A 23,904-nucleotide genomic window follows, 5' to 3' on the forward strand; every position below is an offset into this window, starting at 1 on the left:
TTTACTGTTAATGAACTCATTGGTAGAGATAATTTCCTTACACGCAGCGTTCTGTACAACAAAATAAAATATTAAAGTCAATGTTACTGGAATATTTTATGTCCCAACACAATGAACAATCCTAATTGTGTAAAGGCCTGTGAAAACATTTTCTTAAGGACGATATTTGGTGTTCAAAACTCTATCAGAAACAAACACACACTAAGTTCCTCACTGTCAGAATCCTGTCCAAAGGAGACTTACATCATACAGGTAGAACCAGTATCTACTGATGGAGTGCAGGACCCTCAGCAGCAGGATGACCTCTAAAGAAGGGTCATCAAAAGTTATGGTCTCTGGTGGCTCCGAAGTGAGGTATGTCTCTAAGGGATTGATGACGCTGGGACATACACCATCTGGGAGCAATGGGAATAGTTTTAATCAAAACATACACATTTAGATTCAGTAGAAACTGAACAATAAGACCACAGATCCGCTCACTTGCTTTTTGATTTCACAGTTAAACTTTGCAAAGGTGACATCAAATGTCAGATGTACAAGTGTGTGTGTGGCCTGCTTGACATTTCAATGTCAGTGACATCAAGTATTTCATAGCCAGCAGGTGAGGTTTTAATGTAAAACGAACAAAGCCTTACTCCTGAGATATCCAAAATTCTCACCATGCCACAGCTCATCCTGCTTCTTGGCGTTGCGGGGTGAGGTTTTGGTGGGAGCAGTCTGGGCTCGGCCTCTCTTGCCACCCACAGCATCTTTGCTTCCATCCTCGTCCTCCCTCACAGGCTTATACCTGTTTACAGGATAAAAGAGAAAATGGTCTCCATGCTTTAAGAAAAAAAAAACAAAAAAACATGTACAGTCCCAGTTTTACTTCTAAAAGGCCACAGAGAAGAATACGTCTTTGAAAAGCGGGGCATCCTGGTGTGTTGCAAGCCTCTGTAAAGGATCTTCACTGGTTTTAAGTGGCTGTTTCATGCCTTTTCCCTGTCACTCTGACCTAGAGCAACTAAAGCAGTAAACTCCAATATTTTAAACAACAAACAATGGATTGGATTTATATAGCGCTTTTTAAGGCACCCAAAGCGCTTTACAATGCCACTATTCATTCATTCTCACATTCACACACTGGTGGAGGAGAGCTACAGTTGCCCTGGGGCAGACTGACAGAAGCGAGGCTGCCATATCGCACCATCGGCCCCTCTGGCCAACACCAGTAGGCGGTAGGGTAAAGTGTCTTGCCCAAGGACACAACGACCAGGACAGAGCCCGGGTATCGAACCGGCGACCTTCCGGTTACAGATGCACTTCCCAACCCCCTGAGCCACAGTCACCCCCCCCCCCAAACCCTTTAAGAGACTTTGAATCTTGATTGTCATGAGATATTTAGTTGGTATAAAAAGTGGTTATTTATACCATATTGTGTGTGTTTTGGTCCAGATGCCAGCTCGGCCAAGTGGGTTTGCCTCATCATCTGTTGACTCCCGTTCTTCTTCTGCCTGCAGACTGTACTGCCGCACAGCCTGGTACACCGTCATGTTGTACGGTAGCAGGTGGTCACCAATGTAGAACTGCAGTCTGTGACGTACGCTGCCTGAATTCAAAAACTGAGCCGCCTGAGTAATCAAGAAATCACATAGGAGGGATTAAAAAGATGCATATCTACAGAGGATTATATAGAAGCACACGCACAACCATTATTTGGCATGAATGGAATCGCATACCAGTGATTCGTCTATTTCATCATCTGAGCCATCATCATCACTGTCTTCGTCTTCTTCCCTGATTCGGCCATATCCTGTGGAGACAAGATTTTAAATTTACAATGCAACCTAACAGCGAGTTCTGAAAAATGGCTAACAGCTGAAAAACGTTTGGTCTCTTGGACAATGCAAAGTGCCCTGCAGTGGGGTTGAAGCACAAGTTGACATAAACATTCTGCAAATGTCTCTCACCTCTGACAACAAGATACCGCTCAATGGCTTGCACCAGAGCCAGAGGGTCGATCTTTACAGGTCCCCCTTTCCACTGTTTAACATTAGTGCAATCTGGGTGTCTCTGCAGCTGACACTTAAGCTGATGTGTGTTGAAGAACTTGAGTGCCTGAGACCCCCTGAGGAGAGAGTGGGAGATTCATATCAATTTAAAAAAAAAAAAAAAAAAAAAAAAAAAAGTACACCACACCAAAATGTGCACAAACAGCTGGAAACAAAATGTACGTAAAGCCACAGACCTGCTGCCATTGCCGTTGCCACTGGGAAAATCGTGCACCTTGACAGGAAATTGCTCCATTTGGCTCAGACAGCTGTTCATCTTGTGCACCATGGCCAAGTAAGGTGCATTCTCAGCTAGATCCAGGCGACCTATGGGCTCCATTCCTGGAGGCTGAGACAAAATGAGGGAATTTAAAAATAAAAAGTTAGAAACAAACCCAGCAAACATGCTTCCACCATCTTCCTGTAAAACACATTTATTAGAGGAAACCGTTGATTCTAAAAACAGATCACTGCAGAACTTTCAGACTTGAGCAGAATAAGATAATTTAACAATAATATATGTTTTAGTCTCACCGGACAGCCACCGAACACATGGAGGAACCTTTTGAGCCGCACATCACGACTCAGCAATTCTCTGTCTGTGTTGGCGGTCAGGTAGACCAACAGCTGCTTCACCAGCCCACTGTGCTGGATCTCAAAAGACGACACATCAGATTCTGACACAATACTGGAGATCTCCACTAAGCACTCCATACCACCGTCCACCTGTGAAATGCATCAGATGATAAAATATTTCAGGTATGGGGTTTAACTATTGATAGTTACTTTGTACTCAACAAGTACAACTACCATCTTCTTCTTGGAATACATCTTATAACTTTAAAACCTCAAACAAACCAACCCTGTACAAGGTGTTGCTAGCTGTTCAATAACTTCTTTTTCGAGGTAGCGCTCATGTTTTACCTGGAGGTTGAGTTGCTCGGTGGCTGTGCAAAGTCTCTGGAGGACATTCAGTGCAGGGTTGCTGCCATCCACATTTTCAGAGTTGAAGTAGCGCTCCACAAACTTAGTCGCTTGGTCTTTGATCCAGGCCTTAATTTTGTCTCTACAAATGACAAAATAAATAATTCACTTGTTAAGGACGATGGTTTAGCCCACGACGGGAGATTTGGATAATATAGGAGTAAAGACAAAGCTAAGCTGTCTTCGTTAACTCACAACCGTACCGGTTATTTGAAATTGAGTCCTTGGGAGGGGCCCTTGCGAGGCCACTCACTCCTGCTGTGCGCGAGGGCTCAGAGTTGGCATTGTTGGTCTGAGCACCCAGCTTGCCCCATGTCTTGGGATTGAGACTGGCCAAGAAGGATGATTTGGGTGACTGAGTACTGGTAGGGCTCTTAGCTAAAAGGAAGAACAGGAGAATTATCAACTAATAACATAAAAAATATTTGATTATTATAGATTTAGCTCATTTGGGGTTGGTTTTGGGTTTTTTTTTTTAATAATACAAAAAAATAAATAAAAGGATTATGACTAAACAATTCAGTGTACCAAAAGTTACTGTACACCAACAGGTTCTGATCAACACTGTAAATATTAGCCGGCAGGTATTACTTTAACACAGGGATGTCAAATGTACAGCCCTACAATTATATCCGACCCGCTAGATAATTTCATGTGTCAGTTATTAATGGTACGTTTGTACATAGGAGCCGAAACTTCAGCCCTGCTGAGAATCCATGCAGGCAGGGGGTGGGACTTTATTTTGATGGGCAATCCAACCAATCAAATGCAAAGACAGACTGGGATCATCCCATTGTGTGAAAAGGAGGAAGGGAGGTAGATGTTCCCAAGACAGCATGTGTAGTGGTGCAGACCAGCTACACAGAGAGACAGTCAGGAAATGAAGAAACGAGCACAGGCTACATGACATTAGGAGCTGGATAAAGTGATACATGCTTTTATTTTCAGCCATTTTCCATTGTGGAGGACAAAAAGTATTACATTCACAGTTCAGTGTTAAGTATTACATAAAATAAATTATATAAAGTGTCTTTGAATGGAAGAGATGCAGAAATGTCTGCATGTGGCACAGAGCCATGGCTCAGTGTTTAAATGAGTCTCACAGCTAAGGAAGTCATTTATAATTCTTAACTTCTTTGATCTGCTGCTCACCACAAGCAAGCACAAGCAGAAGTTCTAGACTTGACTGTATTTTCAAAAGTTTTACAACTTTTCCTACTAATAAAAAACCTCCCTCATGGCTATTCATACTATACAAAGTAATTGAGCAATAAACAATTAACCTGTTGAACCCCAATGCCCCCAGAGGTGAAAGGGAGAACATCTGGTTTTACTCCCAGATCTGTAATTTAATACAGATCTCAGAATCTCAGATAAAAGCCCACAAAACGGATTCAAAACCACTAAACCGCTAAAAAAACCAAATGACCAAAGAGCAGGTAAACAGATTCCGCAAAAAGATGCAAACACAAAGTGGGCTTGTTTACCCGACGGCGCGTACACAGATGTGCCCCCAGGAGCTGAAAACCGACATTTCAGAGATTCTGAAACCGCAAGTTTCGCACCCTCTGACAAAAATTCACTGAACCAGCAGCAAAAGAAGACGTTTGAAAAAACATTGTCATGAATTTTATCTTACCCTTGTATTAACAGGGAAAAAACAAAAACAACCAACCAAAACAAACAAAAGAAAAATCCACACCACACTTCCTGCACAGCTCTCTTGCTCTCAGTGTGCTTCCAGATCACTTTTCCATCAAAAATAGATGATGATATTTTTCTGCCTATTTTGCTTGCTTGTTACGCACCATTCTGCATTGTGTACAGTGTTGACAGCACCTAAGATCAAAGTGAGCTGCATGTGGCCTGCAAATGTTTGACACCCCTGCTTTAACATATGCATCAAAACAGTAACAAATGTGCAAAAAACACGTTCAAATAATATTGTCAATCTGTATAATATAATTAGTCTCATACTGATCTGAGTTCAAGAGTATGGTTCAGAACTTTTTCAACAAAATTATTGTAACATATTTGTGTCTCAAAGTGTGTCTGGGACACTCACCCTGATTGTCTACTTTATCATCATCTCTTGGTGGCGAGTACTTGGGCCTTCTAGGTCCTCTTTTAGGTAGTCGTTTCCTTTTTAAGACATCACTTAACCGCCTATGTGCAAGAGAAAGTTATTTATTTCATGCTCTTGTGGTTATTTATAAAGATATTTGCTCTTCCATTAACTACAGACATACATACATACCCTATAATGCTTTGATAAATAGTAACATGTATTAATTGCAGACAATATACATTATCTGTGCTCTGTTTACATTTTTAAGTAGTTGAGCAACTATTTGACAACAATATTTGCTCTTAATGACTTAATTACTTTGTGTTTATGAGCTTTTCTTCCAAATACACACTGGATGTTTGGCTTTGCTAAAAAAAAAAAAAAAAAAAAAAAAAAAAAAAAAAAAAAAAAAAAGTATATCGTTTCCTTAGATAGCCAAACCAAAGCCACATATGGCCTCAAACTCACCCTTGAGGGCTGAGGTCCAGCGAGTCGTCCATGCTGTGCTGGAAGCTGGGTGAGCCCAGGTCAGGAGTTGTATTATTAGCAGATGTGGTGGATGCAGTGCTGATGGTGGTAGTGCAGAGACTGGCGGTGCCACTAGGGCAAGCCTTTGGAGGACTAGTGACCAAAAAGCTCTCAGACTCTGCCAAATTCTTCACTTGGTGCATGACACCTTGAAGACAAAAAGAAAGTATTGCAAAAAAAAAAAAAGCCTTAAAAGAAGCACAATACAGAGCTCCACGCCAGCATAGAGCTCTGGCTGAGGACTGGGACTCAATTCACATTTCAGGTAATTCAGGGAATAATGCATCAGGGGAAAAAATGCAAAGGAAACCATTAGCATCAATGCACCATTGCCACACTTGCAATATAGTAAGGTTTTAGGTAAAGTCAGCCTTAACTGTCACATTTTACTATCTTATTTAAAAAAAATCTTTGCATTTAAAGCTTTAACAATTTGCATCCACAAACATTAATTTAGCTATGACATCATACAAAAAACTAACACAAAGTGACAGCTTCAGAGCATACTTCTTTTACAAAACGCTTATACTGTCTTATTGGTGTGATGAACAGATAAGAAACCACAGTTCTCCATGGGATCATACACTACCTTCTCTTCTGAAATAAACACTGAAAACATCTGGGAGCTTCTGCATGAGGATCTCAGCCATCTGCAGTGAACCCACTACAATCTTCAAGTCCTGACTAGATAGCATGGAGGCAATGTGACTGTAGAAATAAACACAAGACAAAGGTCAATTTAATTTAAAATCCCAACACTGGCCCTGTTGTTTCTTTAAAATTCTTCCTTTCCAACATCTTTAGCCTACTGTAAGACCACAACCAGATTTAATATCAGTGCTAACAGGAGCCAGTAGCCTAGACTCTTACCTGGACACAGCATGGTTCCTCAGCACATCCTTCAGCAGCTCTGCATCAGCAAAGTAGATGATCCTGAGGATGGCTCTAAGGCACTTGTGTCTGACAGCTGGGCCAGCTGATGAGCTGTACACCTCATACAAGACCCCGAACAGAGTTTTGATAAAGCACTTTGCCAGCTCAGGGTCCTCCTTCATCAACTGGGCTCGTGCATCTTCACGACGGACCTCTTGGTGGCTGCCTAATGATAGACATGGAACGGGTCAGATTAATGCCATTAACCATATGCACTCAATAACTGCATAATGATAAAATGAAATATTTCAGGGGTCTGTAGTAGAGTATAGTAGTTGTTTAGTATATACCTCACTGTTTGGGTCATAGTTTAGTTCTCTTTTTGCTGTGGCCAATTAGGAAGCTGTAAAGCCCCCCCCCACACACACACACACACACACACACACTATCCTTAAGCTATAATAACAGCAGTAGCTACAAAATTTAAGTTTAGCTAATGTGTCCGACCATACTAGCACTAGCTGAACTATTGTTATTGCCATTTTTCTGAGTAACTGTTAAGCTTACAGTGTGTACTGAAGCAAACAAATTCAATTTCAATGAAGCATACCAAACAATCTGGGGCAAATGCTCGTGCTGCTGCACCACTAAAACATTGCATTTAACAACGAAGGAATTGTTTCAGGGAATTTTTTTTGCTTTTATTTTTTGGGCCGTTAACCTGTCACTGTTAGAAATATAGCTGTGCGACTCCAAGCTGATTATAGCTACCACCCTCACAAGACAAAAAATAAATAAATCTTCATTCATTAGGCACTGAGAGCTTATTTAGATTTTCAAAGGACTTTTCCTTTTACGAGCCTAAAATAAGTCAACCCAAGGAGTTTGTTCCCATTCTATTCTCTGCTAAAATACACTCGTCTTCACACATATCTTCGTCACATATCATTAGTAAAATACCTGTGTTGGGGTTAGCAAGAGGGTTAGGTTTCCTCTGGATACCACGTGCTGTTCCTGTGTCTTCATTGATCTGCTGCATAGAGTTGAAGTCAATTGTGTATACGCGGCCGAGGGTTGACAAGCTGATCTCATCTTCCCCGTTCTGGTGGGCTGTCTGCAGAGCAAGACAACCACACCCAATATCAGTGAGAGATATACAGATCTATACCCACACATGATCCTAACACATTAAATATTCTGACACAAGGTTTAAAAGTCGACCCATTATTCATTCTTTAGTTATCCTTTATTGTAGCATCCTACTAAATCATTATAATATATTACAAAATAAATAAAATTTCAACAATGACTAAACTGATATGACATAACATAATAATAACAACACAGTAATGTGTACCTCAATAATGCGGCTGTCAATGCGGTTGTAAGGATGCCACAGTCCCCGGTCATCCCTCCACTGCCAGATTGCTCCCTCTGTTGTCTGGACACTGCCCTTCTTAAGCATTACATCAACTGCAAAGATGCCTTCTCTGGGCAAGCAGGGCATCAGCTCACTGAAAGGGAAAATACAGAGGTTACCCAATGCAACAAAAATGTTATAAACAAAAATGCCACAAAGTAATAAGCTGTTGTTTTAAGGAAGATTCCTTAAATTACATGAGAAAGATATGCACGTTTACACACACACACACACACACACACACACACACACACACACACACACAGAGAGAGAGAGAGTGGTAAAACACACTGACGCCCATAGTTTTGATAAACTATGTGCAGCAAACAAAATAAAAACATTGCTCAGGTGTCTGTATGTCTGCTAGTCTTTAATTTTTGCCACACTGCCCAGTGTGACCTTAACAATACCATATGAGTGAGGTCAGCTCGTAGAGCTCCTGGGGGCTCCGGGGCACCAGTTCAATCTGTTCCTGGCAGCTGCCATTTGACGCTCCACACAAAAGGAAACGCAGAGTTTCTGCTATGTCTAATTAGAAGAGAAAAAAAGATAAAAACAAACATTTTCTCTGTTAAGTGTTATGTTTCAAGTTCATACACACCATAATAACACTACTGATAAAAATAAATCAATGGGTTGCGCAATGAATAAAATAAATTAATTTCAAGACATGGCAATTCTTTTTAAATCATTTACAAAGAGCCATAGGACTGCAAACGTTCACAAAAATAGCATTAAGTACATGTTTAGTGTCACATCTGTTTGGTTTGCTGGCAAATAAAGACTGCAAGTTCACAAGATGAGAAACAGCAAATGAAAAGCTTTATCATGTAGGTTGATGTAGCTGTTAGCAGGACCACTATTGACAGGCAGTCATAATTTGGATTTCAGTAATTTTGTGGGGGGAAACAAGTTACCAAACTGTATCTAGTAACTAGCACGTCTTAAATCTATTAAAAATATCCTATCCCGTAAAGTAAATACACTGTAAAACCAAAAAGGAAAAAGCCAATACTGTCAGGGGGCCTACTAATGTGTGGCCTATGTGCAAATGTTACTCACTCTGTTTCATAAGCTGGACTGCCAGGCATGGACAGTTGGAGCACATAAGTGAAAACATGCGCACAACCATGATGAACATCCCCGAGCTGAGCACAGGAGGAGTCACTACCAACAGCTGCTGGATGTTTGTCAACAGGTCCCTTGATGCCACCTCCTGCAACAGGTTCTGTTGATTTGAACGGAGATGCATAAATGTACATTAAGAGGGCATGTGGACTACAAATCTCTAAATGGCAAGAAACAACTGAAACAGCAAACATGGTCTACCAAAAACAAACTGAGGTACAGACCTCTTCATGCTGAAAGTTGTCCACCAGTCTGGCGAAACAGAGACAAGTACTTTCAACTGACTTCTTATCCTAAAAAAGGCAAGAGAATAAATGGTGGATAAGTAAAAGATTTACCACATTAAATAAATGACCTCACTGCTTGACCCAAATCAGACGTAATGTACCGTTGTTGCTAATGTCAGATCAGTATCCTTTATATGAAAACTGTACCTGATGAGTAAGTCTCTGAGTCAACAGTGGCAGAGAGTCAGCAACAAAGTGGAACTCATCTGGAGTAATGCTCTGGCAGCAGTTGGCTGCAATAGCCAAGGCATTCCTCTGAGCATTAATGCTAAAGAACTCCAGGTACAGGAGGCAGTCAGCAAGCCCACCCTATAAGGGATGACAGGTGAGGATCATTACGACTAAATGCGGCTAGCAGAGAAAAGACAAATTAATGGCACAACAAAAAGACAGCGTAACACTTACGGCCTGCAAAATGGCTTTGCTGTGTCGCCTTGACAACATCTCCAAGGCAGTCAGGGCCTGCTCTGCTACGTCAATGAACTGAATCACCTGAAGCTGCAGACAAGAAAGTCGAACAATCCATTAGCATATGAGAAGGTCACTGTTATGAATTAACAAGTGATTACTGACAGAAAGTGCCATGCTTTACCTTCTCCAGGAAGACAGGAATGGCATCGACCACCACAGCAGAAGATCGAGGGAGGGCCTCCATCATATAAGTGAGTGCACGCGAGGCATGGTTCATCTGAATGCACAGAGCAATGATGTGAAGATAATCAGTTGCATGACCCCCCCCAAACAAAAAGTAAATAAACCAACGACATTTACAATAACAGAAGCCAGTCATACTCACAATATCAAAGTTATGCTCCATTTGTAACAGTGTAATCTGCGAAAGAGCAAGCAGTTACATGGAATTAAATAGCATACATGTGAAAAAATAAAAAGTAACTGATTTTCTGTCAACCAATATTTACATTACACATAACTGTGGGAGGAATTTTTCCCTGTAAAACAATGAATAGGTGAGACACTGCTTCAAAACCAGGAAACAGGGCTGTGGAGTACAGGAAGCTAAACAGCCAAAGAAAATAGGACTTACCAAGGCAGGAACGACACTTTTCACAGGAAATCCACCAAGTGTTTCCTCATTGCCCATCACAAGCAACTGGCACATTTCTATTGCGGCTTGGAGTTGCTGAGACTCGTCACCTGTGGCCTGGAGGCCTTGCAGAAGCTGTTGAGCCTTGGAACCTGAAAACAAGGGAGCGATTTTTTTTTTTTTTAATTAAAATATTTTGAGTGCAACAAGAAGGCTGATGTCAATGTTAGAAGACATTACTCACTGGCTCCACTGCCTATGGTCCTGTGAAAGAGTTGAGACATGCGGGGTCCCAGGGGCCCAAAAAGATGTGGAGGGAGACCTCTGGCCTCTAGTAGAGCTAAAGGACATACAAAGCTTTATGTATTAAAAGGTCAAATATTTTTTGTAATATGAGAAATCTCTAAGGTGGTTTTAACATACCTTGAAGCCTTCCCATTTCAGAATCATCAGACTCACTCTCACCAGAGGTGGTCATGCCCACTGCTCCAGCAACCGAGCTTGACGCTGGAAATAAACCGTAAAAATTCATATTTTAATTTTTTTTATTGAAGTGAAAACAATGTATCAAATGGCCATAATTGTGTTAAGTTTTCATCTTCACATAAATGAATGGAAATCTGAATCATCTTAAGATAAGATAGAACTTTATTAATCCCTCGGGTGGGTTCCTCTGGGAAATTCGATTTCCAAAAAGCACAGCACCGACAGAAGTTACAGAATACAGAGACAAATATAAATAAAATATACGAAGGGGATAAATAGAATAAATAGGAATAAAAATACAAGTGAATTGCACATTTCAAGTATTTAGGTCTATTGCACCATTGACTATTTACAAAAAGTATTGCACAAGGTATTGTACAGTGAGGTGAAGAGGCACTACAGCTTAGTCGTTCCCCCCTCCTTTGTCCTCCTGTTTCTCCTCCCTCTCCCCTCCAGAGAGGAGTTAAACAGTTTGATGGCGTGTGGGACAAAGGAGTTTTTAAGTCTTAAGCTTAATTGAATAATGAAGTGAATAATTAACTGACATTTTCAAACTGCAATGTGAGTTATTATAAAAACATGGTGTTAGTTAGTCCGACTTTTCTAGTCTATAATTATGAGAAAGATCGGAGCAGAAATCTTAGTAGTTCACCTTTTACTTTAGAAAAACCTCTTAGTACATGTTCAGCTACACCCCAATCACACATCATTCCAACATTTGAGTTATTTCTGGTTGCAATAAGTAATCTTAATTTGTTAGCGAAAGTACCTGAAGCCCCTTGTGATGCATCATCAGTGCGAGCGGCTGATGAGTTGGCCCCATCTTGGTTGTTGTCGGAGTCGGCCATTTTCTCCTGTCGGCGAGCGTCGGCTGCCCCGCGCTTGCCCAGGCCTGAGCCCCGCCGACTGTTACATGCGTACAAAGAGACTCTGATTATTATACTTTTATAGTGTCAAACTCCAATGCATTCTGTATCATACGAATACATAGCAGTGGTTCCCTTGGCTAGTGATTCTACTATGGTAAATTTGGATCATGCAACTGAAACAGAGGCTTCCATGCATAGTTATTGCCCTTTTATCAAATGCACGTTAGAAGTTTTCATGTTAAACTCATGGGCATACTGCCAACCATGTACATTGTGCAGGATTGTTGTGCCACCTCATGTTGTAAAGGGTGGTAAAATAAATTGGGGTCAGTTGGTCTGATCTATAAACACAATGAAATACCAGTTTGTACCTTCTGTGATGGAGACATTTTTCCCCAAAATGCCAATTTGCAGACCTAAATATTGATTATTTAAGGCCACTCAGCTGATACAAGCTGCTAACCCGTTCAGCTTAAATGAACTCTAAACAAACACAATGACAGCATTTGCACAAAATCGTTTCAGCCTTGATGTTTGTTGTTTTTTTGTTTTTTTACTGAAATCGTAACAACAGACTTTGAGTAGTTTTTTTCTGTTTTGATGAGAAGTGGCTTCACATCCAGTTCAGTCTGGGTGGAGCTCTGCTACTGACAGACACTGGAGCTGATGAGGCGTGTGCTTTAAAATAAAATATCATTAGACCAAGCAGATTTTAAAATGGCAACATTGGTGTAACATCATGAAATAAAGCAAGGGATCTTTAAGTTTTCATCTTTTGTTATTTAAAAGTTTTAATATGCAAACTGATAAAAAGTTTAAACTCAACCCTTTGGCCACCCATCTGAATAAAGCAGTCACACTAGCAAAAAAGGCATCAGTTAGGTCCCAGTAGACTACAACCAAGAGTTTAATATATGTAAGCTAAGGTGTTTGGGTGAGTTGAGTCCAATGAATGAAAAAAAAAAGAAAAAAAAAGTTTAGCAACTACTTACCATGATTAGTCATTACCGTAATATAGTAAACATTCCAACCTTAAAGAGGACATGAAACACTACATATATAAAGGCTAATTTACATCATGGAGCCCTGCTCTCAAAAACTGAAATAGATACAATGTAGACCTAGATATAACATAACATAGATACACTGTCTGTGAACTGATTGCATCATCTAGGGGCTGTACAAGTGATTTTTTTTTTTTAGTTTTAGTGTCCTTATTCTCACGAAGGTTTCTGTCTCTGGTTAGCTAATATAAACTAATAGAAGTCTATTAGCCGCAAACCAGCCGACCAACCACATGACCCAGCGTTCTGTCCTGACAGAACATGGCACTACACATGTTCTCAAATCTTTAAGCGCTTATTTCTTAAATTCAGCTTCACAGACAGCATCACATTTGTCAATTTTTGAGAGCAGGACTCCAGGATGTAAATTATCTTTTATATTTTTAAGAGTTTAATGTCCTATTGGGGAAATAGAAAAGAAACAGAGGCGGTAGAAGAAATGGCATAAACTAGCAGATGTGTGTTTTGTTTTTTTTAGTAAAGCCTATTCTGAAATGCCAACTACTGTTGGCGTTTGGCACCTTAGCCTCTGTGAGAGTTCTGCAGGTGCAGACAGAGGCACAAAGAGGTCCAAGCAGCACAATCCTTGGTCTGCTTTGGGCGATCTACAGGAAGAACTTTGTAGGACAAAAGGTACCAACCAACACTTGACCATAAGTGGACCAGGTGAGGGACCCTCAGAGACAAAGGCACAGAAAGGCCACCACTAATGATCTGTCTGCAGATAACCTTTATAGACCAACTTCTAGACAGATATTCCCGACCAAAAGGCTCTTTTCATCATTCTGGCTTAAGAGAAAAGACTGACAGCACAGCACTAGGTCTCATCATTAAAATTAGACTGCAATCATTTTAGATGCTGAATAAATCATGAATATGCATTTCTTAACTTTAGTATAGCTTCAATGATGTGCACATTCCTTAAAAATAAATATCCAGAAGTAACATGCATTTTTGTTTTTTGTCACTGTAGTGTACCTGGTGCTGGCACAGGAGCCCGTGGTCTTCTGGCGTGTGCTCCGCCGAAAGTTGGGGAGCTCTGCTGGAGGAGACTCGCTGCGCTTCTTAGTGGATTTTCTCAAACCTAAAATAGAAAACAGTGATTATAACTTTTGGACTGGGCCCCAACAGTGGCATCAAATTCTTTCATTTAAAAACATCTTCTACAGGAGGTGAATCAAATTTTTTAATTAACCCTTTAAGACCTACCATAGAACCAAGTCCACCAGAGCTGATATTATATTTTTACATGCTGTAGTGCCATTTTGGGAGCATTTCAAGTTGATATACATCAATACAACCATTATAGCCCAGATTTTAATAATATGTCTGCATTAAGTGCATAGTAATTATATAAGTTGCAAAAAAGTGCAATAACCTACAAAAAAATTGAAAATCATTTTTGTTTTTTTAAACATATATTTCTAGTTAGAGAAATTTAAGAGGCCTATCTCTAAAAATTGTAAATACAAAAAAGTTGCACAAAATAGATTCCCACCACAGGAAATTTATTTTGTGTCTTCATAGTTTTATTTTTACTGCAGGAAAAACGAAAATAAATATTATAATGCAAATTTGCAAAAAAGCAGCATATGCATCAAAATAAACTATTTCCAGCAGTGCAATATGAGTCCTAAGCATCCCAGAAACTACACAGAAAGTTATAAAGTCAAACATAACTTTTAAAAACACCAGTAAAGGCTCATGAGGCCCAGATGGTAAAAAACTACATTTCCGTGAAAATGACGTCACTTCTGGTTTCGGGCAGGTAATGGCGGACGTGAAAGTTCGCTCTGACGTCTATTCCAACGTAGGAAGTGTTATGAACAGCTGATCGGATTGGCAAAGCGTGTTTGTGGAATATTATGTTTTTGTTGCTGCAAGCGCTTTTTATGCACTTTTTGCAAAGCTATATGTGGAAGGAAACCGTGACTTAGGACAAGCTGATGGCATAAGATGTAAGTACAACTCCTCCGGTTTCATATGCAAAAAAAATTATTGCGCTAGCTCACGTGGTTGCAGTGCTACCGGGATTTAAAAATAGTTACGCAAAACAGAGCATGCCCGCTCCGACCGGTTTTAAAGGGTTAATTATTCAATAGTAAAACATGTAAGAAGTTTGGGCTGTGGAAGAAAACAGAAAACATGCCACTACATTAGGTTTATGGTTAAAAATCTGTGAAAACACAGTCAACACATAAAAGCAAAGACTGATGCTATAGTAAAGGCCCACTGGTGTTGCCTGTGTAGAGCCCTGCACCACAGACCAGTGAGTATTAATAGCAACACCTATGGCACTATGACAAGACAACCTTCATGCTAGGTCTGTGACTCATAATTCAGTAGCATAAAAATAAATATTAACAGAGTTAAAACCAAATGAATTAAACATTAAAAATTGACTTCTGGACTTCATTTGACCTCATCTTCATGTCCCACTTGCTACTGATTTACAACATGTCAAACAAAAAGGTCCATCAGACTTATTTCAGTAAGTCTTCCAGGGGGGTAATTCACTAAAAGCACATACTTGTCCTATGACACAGGCTGCTGTAACGTGACTAATTTAATATGATCAAAATGTTCTTTCGCACTGAAAAGCACACAAAAACATGCTGCAGCACTGTACATGCTTACTCACCATTACAGCATAAAGTAACAGAATCTGTGTATTAAAAGGCAGAGGCGGACAGATATGGATATGGCAGGAGAGATGAAGTACTTTCCTTTTGACAGAACCAGCTCATGATTCCTTCCCTGCCCTCAAACATAACTCTGGTCAGCTGGTGGGCCAACACACCAAAGCCTACGAAGGAGGGGTCTCTATTTGGGCCATAGCCCATGGAACAGAGCTGACTTCAGTTACTATCCTTTCACCCATCTAGAACAGACTGACCCCACACTGACCCCTCTGAGTTCAAACTCACTTCACCAGACATACCAGATTTTCACTAATACATTTGTGCAAATGGTCTATATAGGCTATCAGACAAGCTGGATACTAGAGCCAATGTCTTCCTAGAAGCAACTCTTGCAACTCTGTGGCCATTTTGGCAACACCTTGAGGCAGTTAAATGAAGTCCTTATGTAAATGATTGGAGAGAAAGCCTGAGTATAAATTTTGATGGTCACCGGGACACAAAAACTCACCAAATATAATTATTAGCTAAACCTCATTTAAGTAGTACTTTTATTACATATACACAACATGGTTGTCACAATACTGGAATTTCAAACTTGTCAATACCCAGGAAGATACGCAAAGCCATTTTTGGTGCCATGGGGGCGGGGGCTGCTCCTGTATCTAAGTACTAGTAGCCATAGCTACTAGCTGCGTTCACTTTATCAAGGAAGTTAGATGCCTTTGTTTTGCTAACAAGGTAAAGCTATACCACACCAGCAGCAATAATATGCAAGGCCCATTTTTCTTTAGCTTCGAACCACTCCTGCAGCACTTACAGGTAGTTTTGTCAGTACTGTATGTGACTTATTAATCGAGTCACAAATACACAACAGTTCACAGGGCTCTAGAATGTGACCAAATTTTTCAATGGTGTGACTAAAAAAAATAAAAAAATAAAAAATAAAATCTTAGGTCGCACTGGTGCGACCAACTGTTCAAGTAACAAAAAAAAAACAAAAAAAAAAAAAACAAAACACCACACTTCATGCACAGCTCTCTCTCTTTTAAGAACAGTTTCCTGTCTCAAATCTCTGTTTTTGGCATTATTCATTCGCTTATTACCCACCAGTCTACCGTTGTTTACAGCGCTGTCGGCAGCTGTGGGGGTTTTTTTTGTTTTTACTTAAATGTCCTCAGACAGGAAAGCCTAATTTCTGCTGCCCAATACTGAAGAAATTTAAAGAAATTATGCAAAATTGGAGAATACTGCAGAATATTTTTAAGATTATATGCTATAAAAAGCCAGGCCAGGAAGTTTTATTCTCAGTTACTGAATAAAACACAAAGGCATCTGCTGTGATGCTCACAATTCTGATGAAGTCTCACAAGTATCAGTACTGACTGTCTGAGGCAAAATTGAATCGAATCGAAACCTTGTGAATCGGAATCTAATAGATTATAGAAATCAGTGACGATACCCAGCCCTAGTGAGTAGCCTAGGCCCGACAGAAGTGGATGTAGAGCTATGGGTAATAAGAAAAGATGAAAATAACTATTGATAACTTTTTTGTTAAGTTAAACCCCGATCCGTCTGAAATTCATAGCCAGTGCTCTGACACGGAGTCATCAATCTCTGAATGCTGAAAAATCACAGTGTATCCAGAAAATACATTATATGTCATGATAAATGCACTGCCTAAGTGTCCCCTCTCCCCACTGCGCCATCGGCCCCTCTGGCCAACACCAGTAGGCGGTAGGGTAAAGTGTCTTGCCCAAGGACACAACGACCAGGCCAGAGAGCCCAGGGATCGAACCGGCGACCTTCCGGTTACAGATGCGCTTCCATCAAGTTTAACATTGTCTACAATATTGCCAAGGAGTGCCAAAGCACTTCAAGCACAAGATTGTTATTTAATCATTTACAAATGAATATTGTCTGTATGGACAGCAATTTACCCCCCAAATAAGTGCACATGTAAAACTGCGCTGTTAAGTGATGCGGTTGAAAAATTTGGGTGCGCCTAACCTTTGTGCTGGTGCTCCTAAGAAAAAAAAATTTAGGCGCACCAGTGCAACCATGGCAAAACGTTAGTCTAGAGCCCTGGTTCAGGACAGAGTACATGTTTTACAGTTTTACTACACTGCTGCCATGTTGAATTGTTAAGTCAAGATTAACAGGCCTGTTCCAAGTTTTAGAAATATAAATCCAAACTGAGGCAGTATTCCAGCTGATAATTCAAATTTGGAATACGGGATTTTTGACTTCCCACTTGAAATAAAACGCAGCAAGAAGGGCATCCGTTGTGCCCTTCTTTATCTGGCCTTGTGACCCTCGACTCTTTGTGTCTACCTAACGTTAATGTGTGCGCCAGCGTTAGCTCCAATATTCATGATAACCGTTTTTAATACTGTTGTTGAAACTACTGACCTCTTGAATTTCCTCTTAAAGTGCTGTTCTGTGTTGTGAATGTCAATTGAGGAGAAAAAACTTCATGCAAATTCATGTTATAGATATGATAAGCCACAAAAAGTAAAACAAAAAATAATAATACACTGACCTCTCTCTCTTCTATGATAACTAAAGACATGTTTGCCACAATATAGCTGAAACTGTTGTGAACTTCTGCAGCACACATGCAAAGGTGGAGCAATGTGTTTCCCATTTCAGATACTTGCTCTTTTGGGGGAGGGGCAAGAGAACCAGCTTTAGTGTACTGTGCTAAAACTCAAAACATCTGCATTCATAGTAATTTACAGAGCAGTAACTGACTATACTAAGTTTACAGGACTACCACGATATAGACCATGTTACAAAAAGTCTTGTTTACTGCTGATTGAGCCTGCCATACCTGTGAAATCACTGACAACTGAATGACCACCAGTATTTATACATCTCCGGTTTCAGGCTACTGGTACTTATGCCTGAAATATGAACCAGCTCTGTGCAGTCCACACTCAACATGTGTACATGAGACATCCTAGTCAAGACACAAACTTTTTTTATACACACTGTGTTACAGTGTCACCAACTGTACTTATAAATCATAAATATATGAATTACACTAATGTCTGCATATGGGCCTTTTTGAATGTTTTCTCTGCACAATTTTATCTGAAGTTAAAATCATGTGTATGCTTTACCAGTTATGCTGGAATATGTCTAATACAAAAACAAATACATTTATTCCCAGCAGTTCAGAATAAGGTTTTGTATCTCATGATGTAACACTTAATCCCTGGAAAATAACACCTCAATTCAAATATCAAAGACCAATGTTCCAAAAGATAAAAACAAACAAATAAGAAAAATAAACCCACAAGCCAAATCCTAACCCTCTTTATAGTATTAAGTTCAATGGAAAGAAAAATTAAAGGAGAGCTCTATTTAAAACAACAACAACAACAACAACAAAAAAAAAAAAAAAAAAAAAACAACAACTTCCCTCCGTGATAGTCAACTATTCTGAACAATAGAAAAAATATAAAAACAAATATGAAAGAAAAATTTCTGAAGTACAAATGCTGTCCTCATAGAGCTAATAATGCAGACGTACACAGTAAATGTAACTTACTTGCTAGCTTAGCTTGTAATCCTGATGGCCCAGGTTTGGAGGTCTCAGTTTTGGATGATCCAGGCAAGGACAGTTTGGGTTTTGGCAGATTGACTTTGGGGTTGAAGCGAGCTGCCCACTCAAATTTTGAAGAGCTGGCAGCTTTGGCCTGCTCTTTGTCACGTGTACTACGGCGTGGAGAGGGGCTAGATGCTGAGCGGGAGCGACGTGCCTTGGACTGGTCTTTTCCTTGTTTGACTCGGGCGCCTTGGGTGGTGGTGCTGTTGGTGCCTGTGGTAGAGGAAGAGGTGGAGGCAGAGGAGGAGGAGGAGTCTGTCACGTTGCTACACCCAGCTTTGGCTGAGGCGGCCGATTTAGACGCCAGCTTGGTGGGTTTTGCAGTTCTGCCCTCGGTACGATTGGGGAGGGACCCAGCGGTGCTACTAAGACCGGGGAGAGAGTCTGCTTTTTTCCGTTTTTGGATTGGCGAGGCCCCAGCGGCCACACTCTTCTTGCTCTGGCCTCGACCTGACGATGCAGGCAATTCTGAAGTAAGTGATCTCTTCTTGGACTTAACTGGGCCTTTCTTGGTCTCTGAGGTATTGTCTCGGGGTGATGGGAGTGATTTCGGCTTCTTGGCAGGGGTTGGGCCAAAGGTACTTATTTGGTCAGGAGCTTCACTTCGCTTCAGCCCTCGGTTGCCTTCACTCTTAGATTGGTGGCCTGGTCGCTCTTGTTCAGATGTTCCTGCAGCCTCTGGGTCGTCTTGCAATACAAATGAAGCCACGGACAGAGTAAGACCGCTTCTGTTAGGGTGGAAAAGACACAGAAGTCCATCTTAGAAGATTTATGAATCCTAAAAAGCAGAGCATTGCAATGCCACATTCACTGCCCTTTTTTTTTCAGATTTTGATCAAAGTCCAAAAGGACAAAAAAATGCATGACCCTATTTACACACACATACACACTAAGCACCAAGTAGAAAACACAGGTACCTTCTTGAGCTGTGCCCTCTGGACTGGCCAGTGGCTGAGCTGGCTGTGGCTTTGGGAGCCTTAGAATTAGGTCTTCTACTTTCAGGTGGGGAATTTGCTTTATGTTTTACCTGCTCTGACTGCAACCTGTAAGGTTGGAAATTAAAGAGCACGTAACAGTGTGGGTGTCTGTGATTAAGTTACTTATAAAGAGACTTGATCAATCTCCAAATCATTTTGCCTGTCTCCCTCTGCATATAATCTGGCCATTATCACGTCTGGAGATTAATGAAAAATAAAGCTAAAAGAGGGTTAATTACCGACTATGACAAAAGAACAAAGATAAGCTTTTCCTTTGATTACATAGGACAATTTTACCATTCAGCAAGTTTAAATACCAATTAACTACAAAGAGACACAACCCAAATACAAATTCCCCTCTACGAAACATCATTTCATCTATTGCTCTTTCAAGAAAGGTTCAACAACTGCTGCCCACAAACTACGGCTGCCTTTTAAATATTCTGATTTTAACTGGACAGTAAGGATGCAGATACACTCACCTTCCAGCAACTGTGTGGTCTTGTGGCTGGGCCGCAGCAGTGTTCCTCTGTGAACGGCGCAGTGACCCCCCTGGATTGGAATTAGGCCGGTTGGACATTGGCACCTCTCTCCTGAAGGGACATACCCTTTCTAGACACTACCATTCACTGTAATAAAGGAAAAAGAGACCACAAAAGAACATTAACAAAATACAAAGACCACCCTTAAACCTGCACCCTCTCACCATCACCACCAAGTTGTCTGTGGTTTAAAATAAGCTGCCGTCTATTGAGATTGCGTATCATTGAACCACAGGTTCACCACTCTGGCCCCTTTGAGATGATCAGTGGCAAAACTTTCTCAAGACTGGGTGGGGGTTGGCAGCAACACCACATGCTAGTAACTACATCCCCTCACAGCTGAAAATCAAAAATGGGGAACTAAGAACTTTTAAAGACTTTATGCTAACTATATTACTGTGGCCCAATATGACCCGTTAAAAATAACTAAATCATAGCACAGAGCACAGTTCGTGTTCCTAATCTCTCAATAACAGTCATAACAAAATGTATACTTCTCTGAATAACATTCAGTAAAATACAGTAGTGCTGTTAATATTAAACCTTACTGCCAATATCAAATTTTACTGAAATGTTTTAGTTTTTCCCCCTCCCTGTGCTCCATGAATATCATCAAGTACCCTACTTACGCACAGTATAATACATTTTTACACATTGGTACCTTTAAATCTTTGTCAGAAAGCACTACTGGAACCTTTTCACATACTTAAAATCATCAAAAGGATCATTTTACAATTTCCTTACAACAGCAAAAGATTCCTTTGTGTATTATTAACCAAGGTCACAGCCTAATTAAAATAAACATACAATACGGTAGACTATAATTTAATTCTTTTCTGGTTTCAGTTTAAGTCCTAAACTAACTGCCAACAGCAATTATGCTTCAAAATGACTACAGCATTGTATAAAATTTATCTATCTGATCCAGTGTGCTTAGTGTTAGGGGTGCAGTACAATCTTAACAGTTTAATTGATCAGAATAGTACAGAAGTTTTCTTTTTAACATTAGAAGTGAATGCATGTATCTAACTCACAGGAGTCAATAAAGTGACAGTACTGATAAGACAATTGATTAACTTGATCTAAACACATACAGGAAGATGATTTCATTATTTGCTAGACAAAAACCATTGAATCCCTAAATAAATATGTTTTTAATTTTCTTTTCAAAAGCATCTGACTATTTAAGTCACAAGTTAAACTATGATATCACGGATACTGATGATAAAAATACGCCACACTTGCCAAGCTCACTGGGCCATGTTAGGCCTGCACTGACAGTGCATCCTAGTCTTTGTTATTCGTCCATTCTGACAACTGGTGTTCCCCACTAGAGTATAATGGTATTAGTTAAGCTCATCAAATGATTTACAGCCTCACATAGACCATCGACCCAGTTTATTTTACCACATAACTAAAACAAGAACTGAAGTGTCCGATTTTTTTATACCCATGATTTACAGAGGCCTATATTTCTGACGTAGTTGTCCACCACCGACTAACGCTAGCATGTTTAGCCACTTAATATCCTAGCAAGCCCCATACATTTTAACAATACCTCCATCGTATCGGTTTATTTATACAGAAAAGCTTCACACATCCAAAAGCGAAGCTTGTGGCGTTTACATCTTGAATCTAAAAAAGAGAAAACGCTAGAAGACTTGCTAACTGCGGACCAGCAGTTAGTTAAAGTTACGCTGGCTAACGTAGCAACGGTTACACTGAAATGCGTAGTTGGCGTGCCGGTGTGTCAACCTATTCAGCTAGTACCCTAGCCAAACAAATTGTCACATTTGAGAAGCTAGCTTGTTTGGGTTACGAAACGACATAATGCTTACTAAATGGCAAATACGCCCCTCCAACTGGCGAATAACGATCGGGTTCATCCGAAATTAGCTTCACGTCGAAAAAAGGCAACATCGACAAGACCCGTCTTTCGACAGCGGTTTAATGTAATAAAGCTAGCAGGCTACAAGTAAACTAACGCAAGCTAAGTTGGCAGTCAGATTGCCAGGACACACAGCTCTGTGTACGTGTACGTGTGTGTGTGTTGTGGTGGTGGTGGGGGCTGACAATCAAGTTTAGAGAAAAGAGAAATACGTTTGTGTTTCGTAAGCAAGCTCACCGTCTACGATTGATGGGGGTAAATAAATCCAAAAAACACAACTGTCACCTAGACATGTAACGACGCTGATACAGTTCTACACTCTCCATGCAATTGTCAGCGCGAATTGTTATGTACAGACAGACTCCCAACTAATGTTGGTAAGCTATAAGGATGGCTAACAATATTTTCTGAGCTGACTTAAGGCCAGTGCCTCCCTCTCACTACTACAGCGCTGGCTAGCCTTTTAGCTACTGTTAGCCAGGAAGACAAGTTGACCACTAACAAACAGCGTGCCAACACAGCGCATGGTTCTTGTTAAGACTTGGGTAAATGGGACACATAACGCCAAACAACTCATTCAACTACCGTTAAAGTACCTTGCTCAGAATTCAAAGCGTCACGGCTAGGTTATCATTAGCAAGCTAATACTAGCCTAGCCACAGCGAGGGTTTCTTCAATGACCGTTCTCTCGCAAACAGTAAGCTGACAAAAATAAATAAATAAACAGCCGGCTATTGGCTTTAAAATACCTCGCTGTTTTCAATTAAGCTGGGAGCCGAGGTAACACCACATTACTAACCCCGTCGAGACCGAATTAGCAGCTACAGGACTGTCGCGCAGCTTACGATGTTTAATCAAACAAGAGCGTTATAGCTGTTACCAGCTAACCTTGGCATGCCAGCTAATTAACGTTAGCGAGCCTTGTTGTCGATGGCTAACATTTTGCCAGCTCGACAGGATGGTTAAAATGATTTGTGTTGAAAACAGCGTTTTTGGCAACACCGCACCAATTCAGTGTTTATGATAAAGTTTTGATCAAAATTTCCCAAACATTAACAAGTTGTCTAGCTAGCAGTTAGCAAGTAAACGCTAACTAGCAAAAAGAAATGGCCCCTGATACCTTTAGACACAAAAAAAACAGGAAAGCAGGACCGGGATTCGAGTTATTTTCGCAACACCCATTCTTCCGATGTATTTCGAGGTTAAATACTGTCAAAATCCCAAAAGACTACAGGTTTAAATGTCAGTGAAAATGTCTACCTTTTGGTATAATGTTGTTACCTATTTGTTCCAGTGTTGTAGTTGTAACAGACAGTGCACCAGCTCCTCTTTTCTCTCTACCACTGCTAGTTTCACATCAGCTGAGGGGCCTACAACCGCAATATACCTCCGCGTGATTCATCCGCTCCGGGACTAGTTTTCTCCTTATTTTCTGTATCTGCTTGCTTTCAGTCAACAAAGCG

The 23,904-nt window shown here is 40.4% G+C and overlaps 1 protein-coding gene across 1 annotated transcript in view; it reads right to left on the reverse strand.

Moving 5' to 3' along the window:
• Positions 1-23,880, reverse strand: part of trip12 (thyroid hormone receptor interactor 12) — a 26,888-nt gene extending 3,008 nt beyond the window's left edge. The window contains exons 1-32 of the mRNA XM_080889864.1: positions 23,723-23,880; positions 20,494-20,640; positions 19,952-20,077; positions 18,978-19,762; positions 13,761-13,866; positions 11,619-11,755; positions 10,787-10,870; positions 10,608-10,703; positions 10,364-10,515; positions 10,115-10,150; positions 9,911-10,006; positions 9,724-9,816; positions 9,466-9,627; positions 9,256-9,324; positions 8,966-9,131; positions 8,314-8,431; positions 7,841-7,997; positions 7,444-7,597; positions 6,481-6,709; positions 6,200-6,318; positions 5,551-5,758; positions 5,080-5,180; positions 3,218-3,392; positions 2,955-3,096; positions 2,565-2,756; positions 2,228-2,379; positions 1,950-2,107; positions 1,719-1,792; positions 1,411-1,610; positions 660-787; positions 244-395; positions 6-51 (exon numbers count right to left, since the gene is read on the reverse strand). Coding sequence (XP_080745990.1) covers positions 6-51; positions 244-395; positions 660-787; positions 1,411-1,610; positions 1,719-1,792; positions 1,950-2,107; positions 2,228-2,379; positions 2,565-2,756; positions 2,955-3,096; positions 3,218-3,392; positions 5,080-5,180; positions 5,551-5,758; positions 6,200-6,318; positions 6,481-6,709; positions 7,444-7,597; positions 7,841-7,997; positions 8,314-8,431; positions 8,966-9,131; positions 9,256-9,324; positions 9,466-9,627; positions 9,724-9,816; positions 9,911-10,006; positions 10,115-10,150; positions 10,364-10,515; positions 10,608-10,703; positions 10,787-10,870; positions 11,619-11,755; positions 13,761-13,866; positions 18,978-19,762; positions 19,952-20,077; positions 20,494-20,591 — 4,711 coding nt within the window. The 5' untranslated portion in view covers positions 20,592-20,640; positions 23,723-23,880. The remainder of the gene's footprint in view (positions 1-5; positions 52-243; positions 396-659; positions 788-1,410; positions 1,611-1,718; positions 1,793-1,949; positions 2,108-2,227; positions 2,380-2,564; positions 2,757-2,954; positions 3,097-3,217; positions 3,393-5,079; positions 5,181-5,550; positions 5,759-6,199; positions 6,319-6,480; positions 6,710-7,443; positions 7,598-7,840; positions 7,998-8,313; positions 8,432-8,965; positions 9,132-9,255; positions 9,325-9,465; positions 9,628-9,723; positions 9,817-9,910; positions 10,007-10,114; positions 10,151-10,363; positions 10,516-10,607; positions 10,704-10,786; positions 10,871-11,618; positions 11,756-13,760; positions 13,867-18,977; positions 19,763-19,951; positions 20,078-20,493; positions 20,641-23,722) is intronic.
• Positions 23,881-23,904: the final 24 nt, after the last annotated feature.

This window comes from Rhamphochromis sp. 'chilingali' (genome assembly GCF_963969265.1).
Source record: "Rhamphochromis sp. 'chilingali' genome assembly, chromosome: 8".
Classification (NCBI taxonomy): Eukaryota; Metazoa; Chordata; class Actinopteri; order Cichliformes; family Cichlidae; genus Rhamphochromis; species Rhamphochromis sp. 'chilingali'.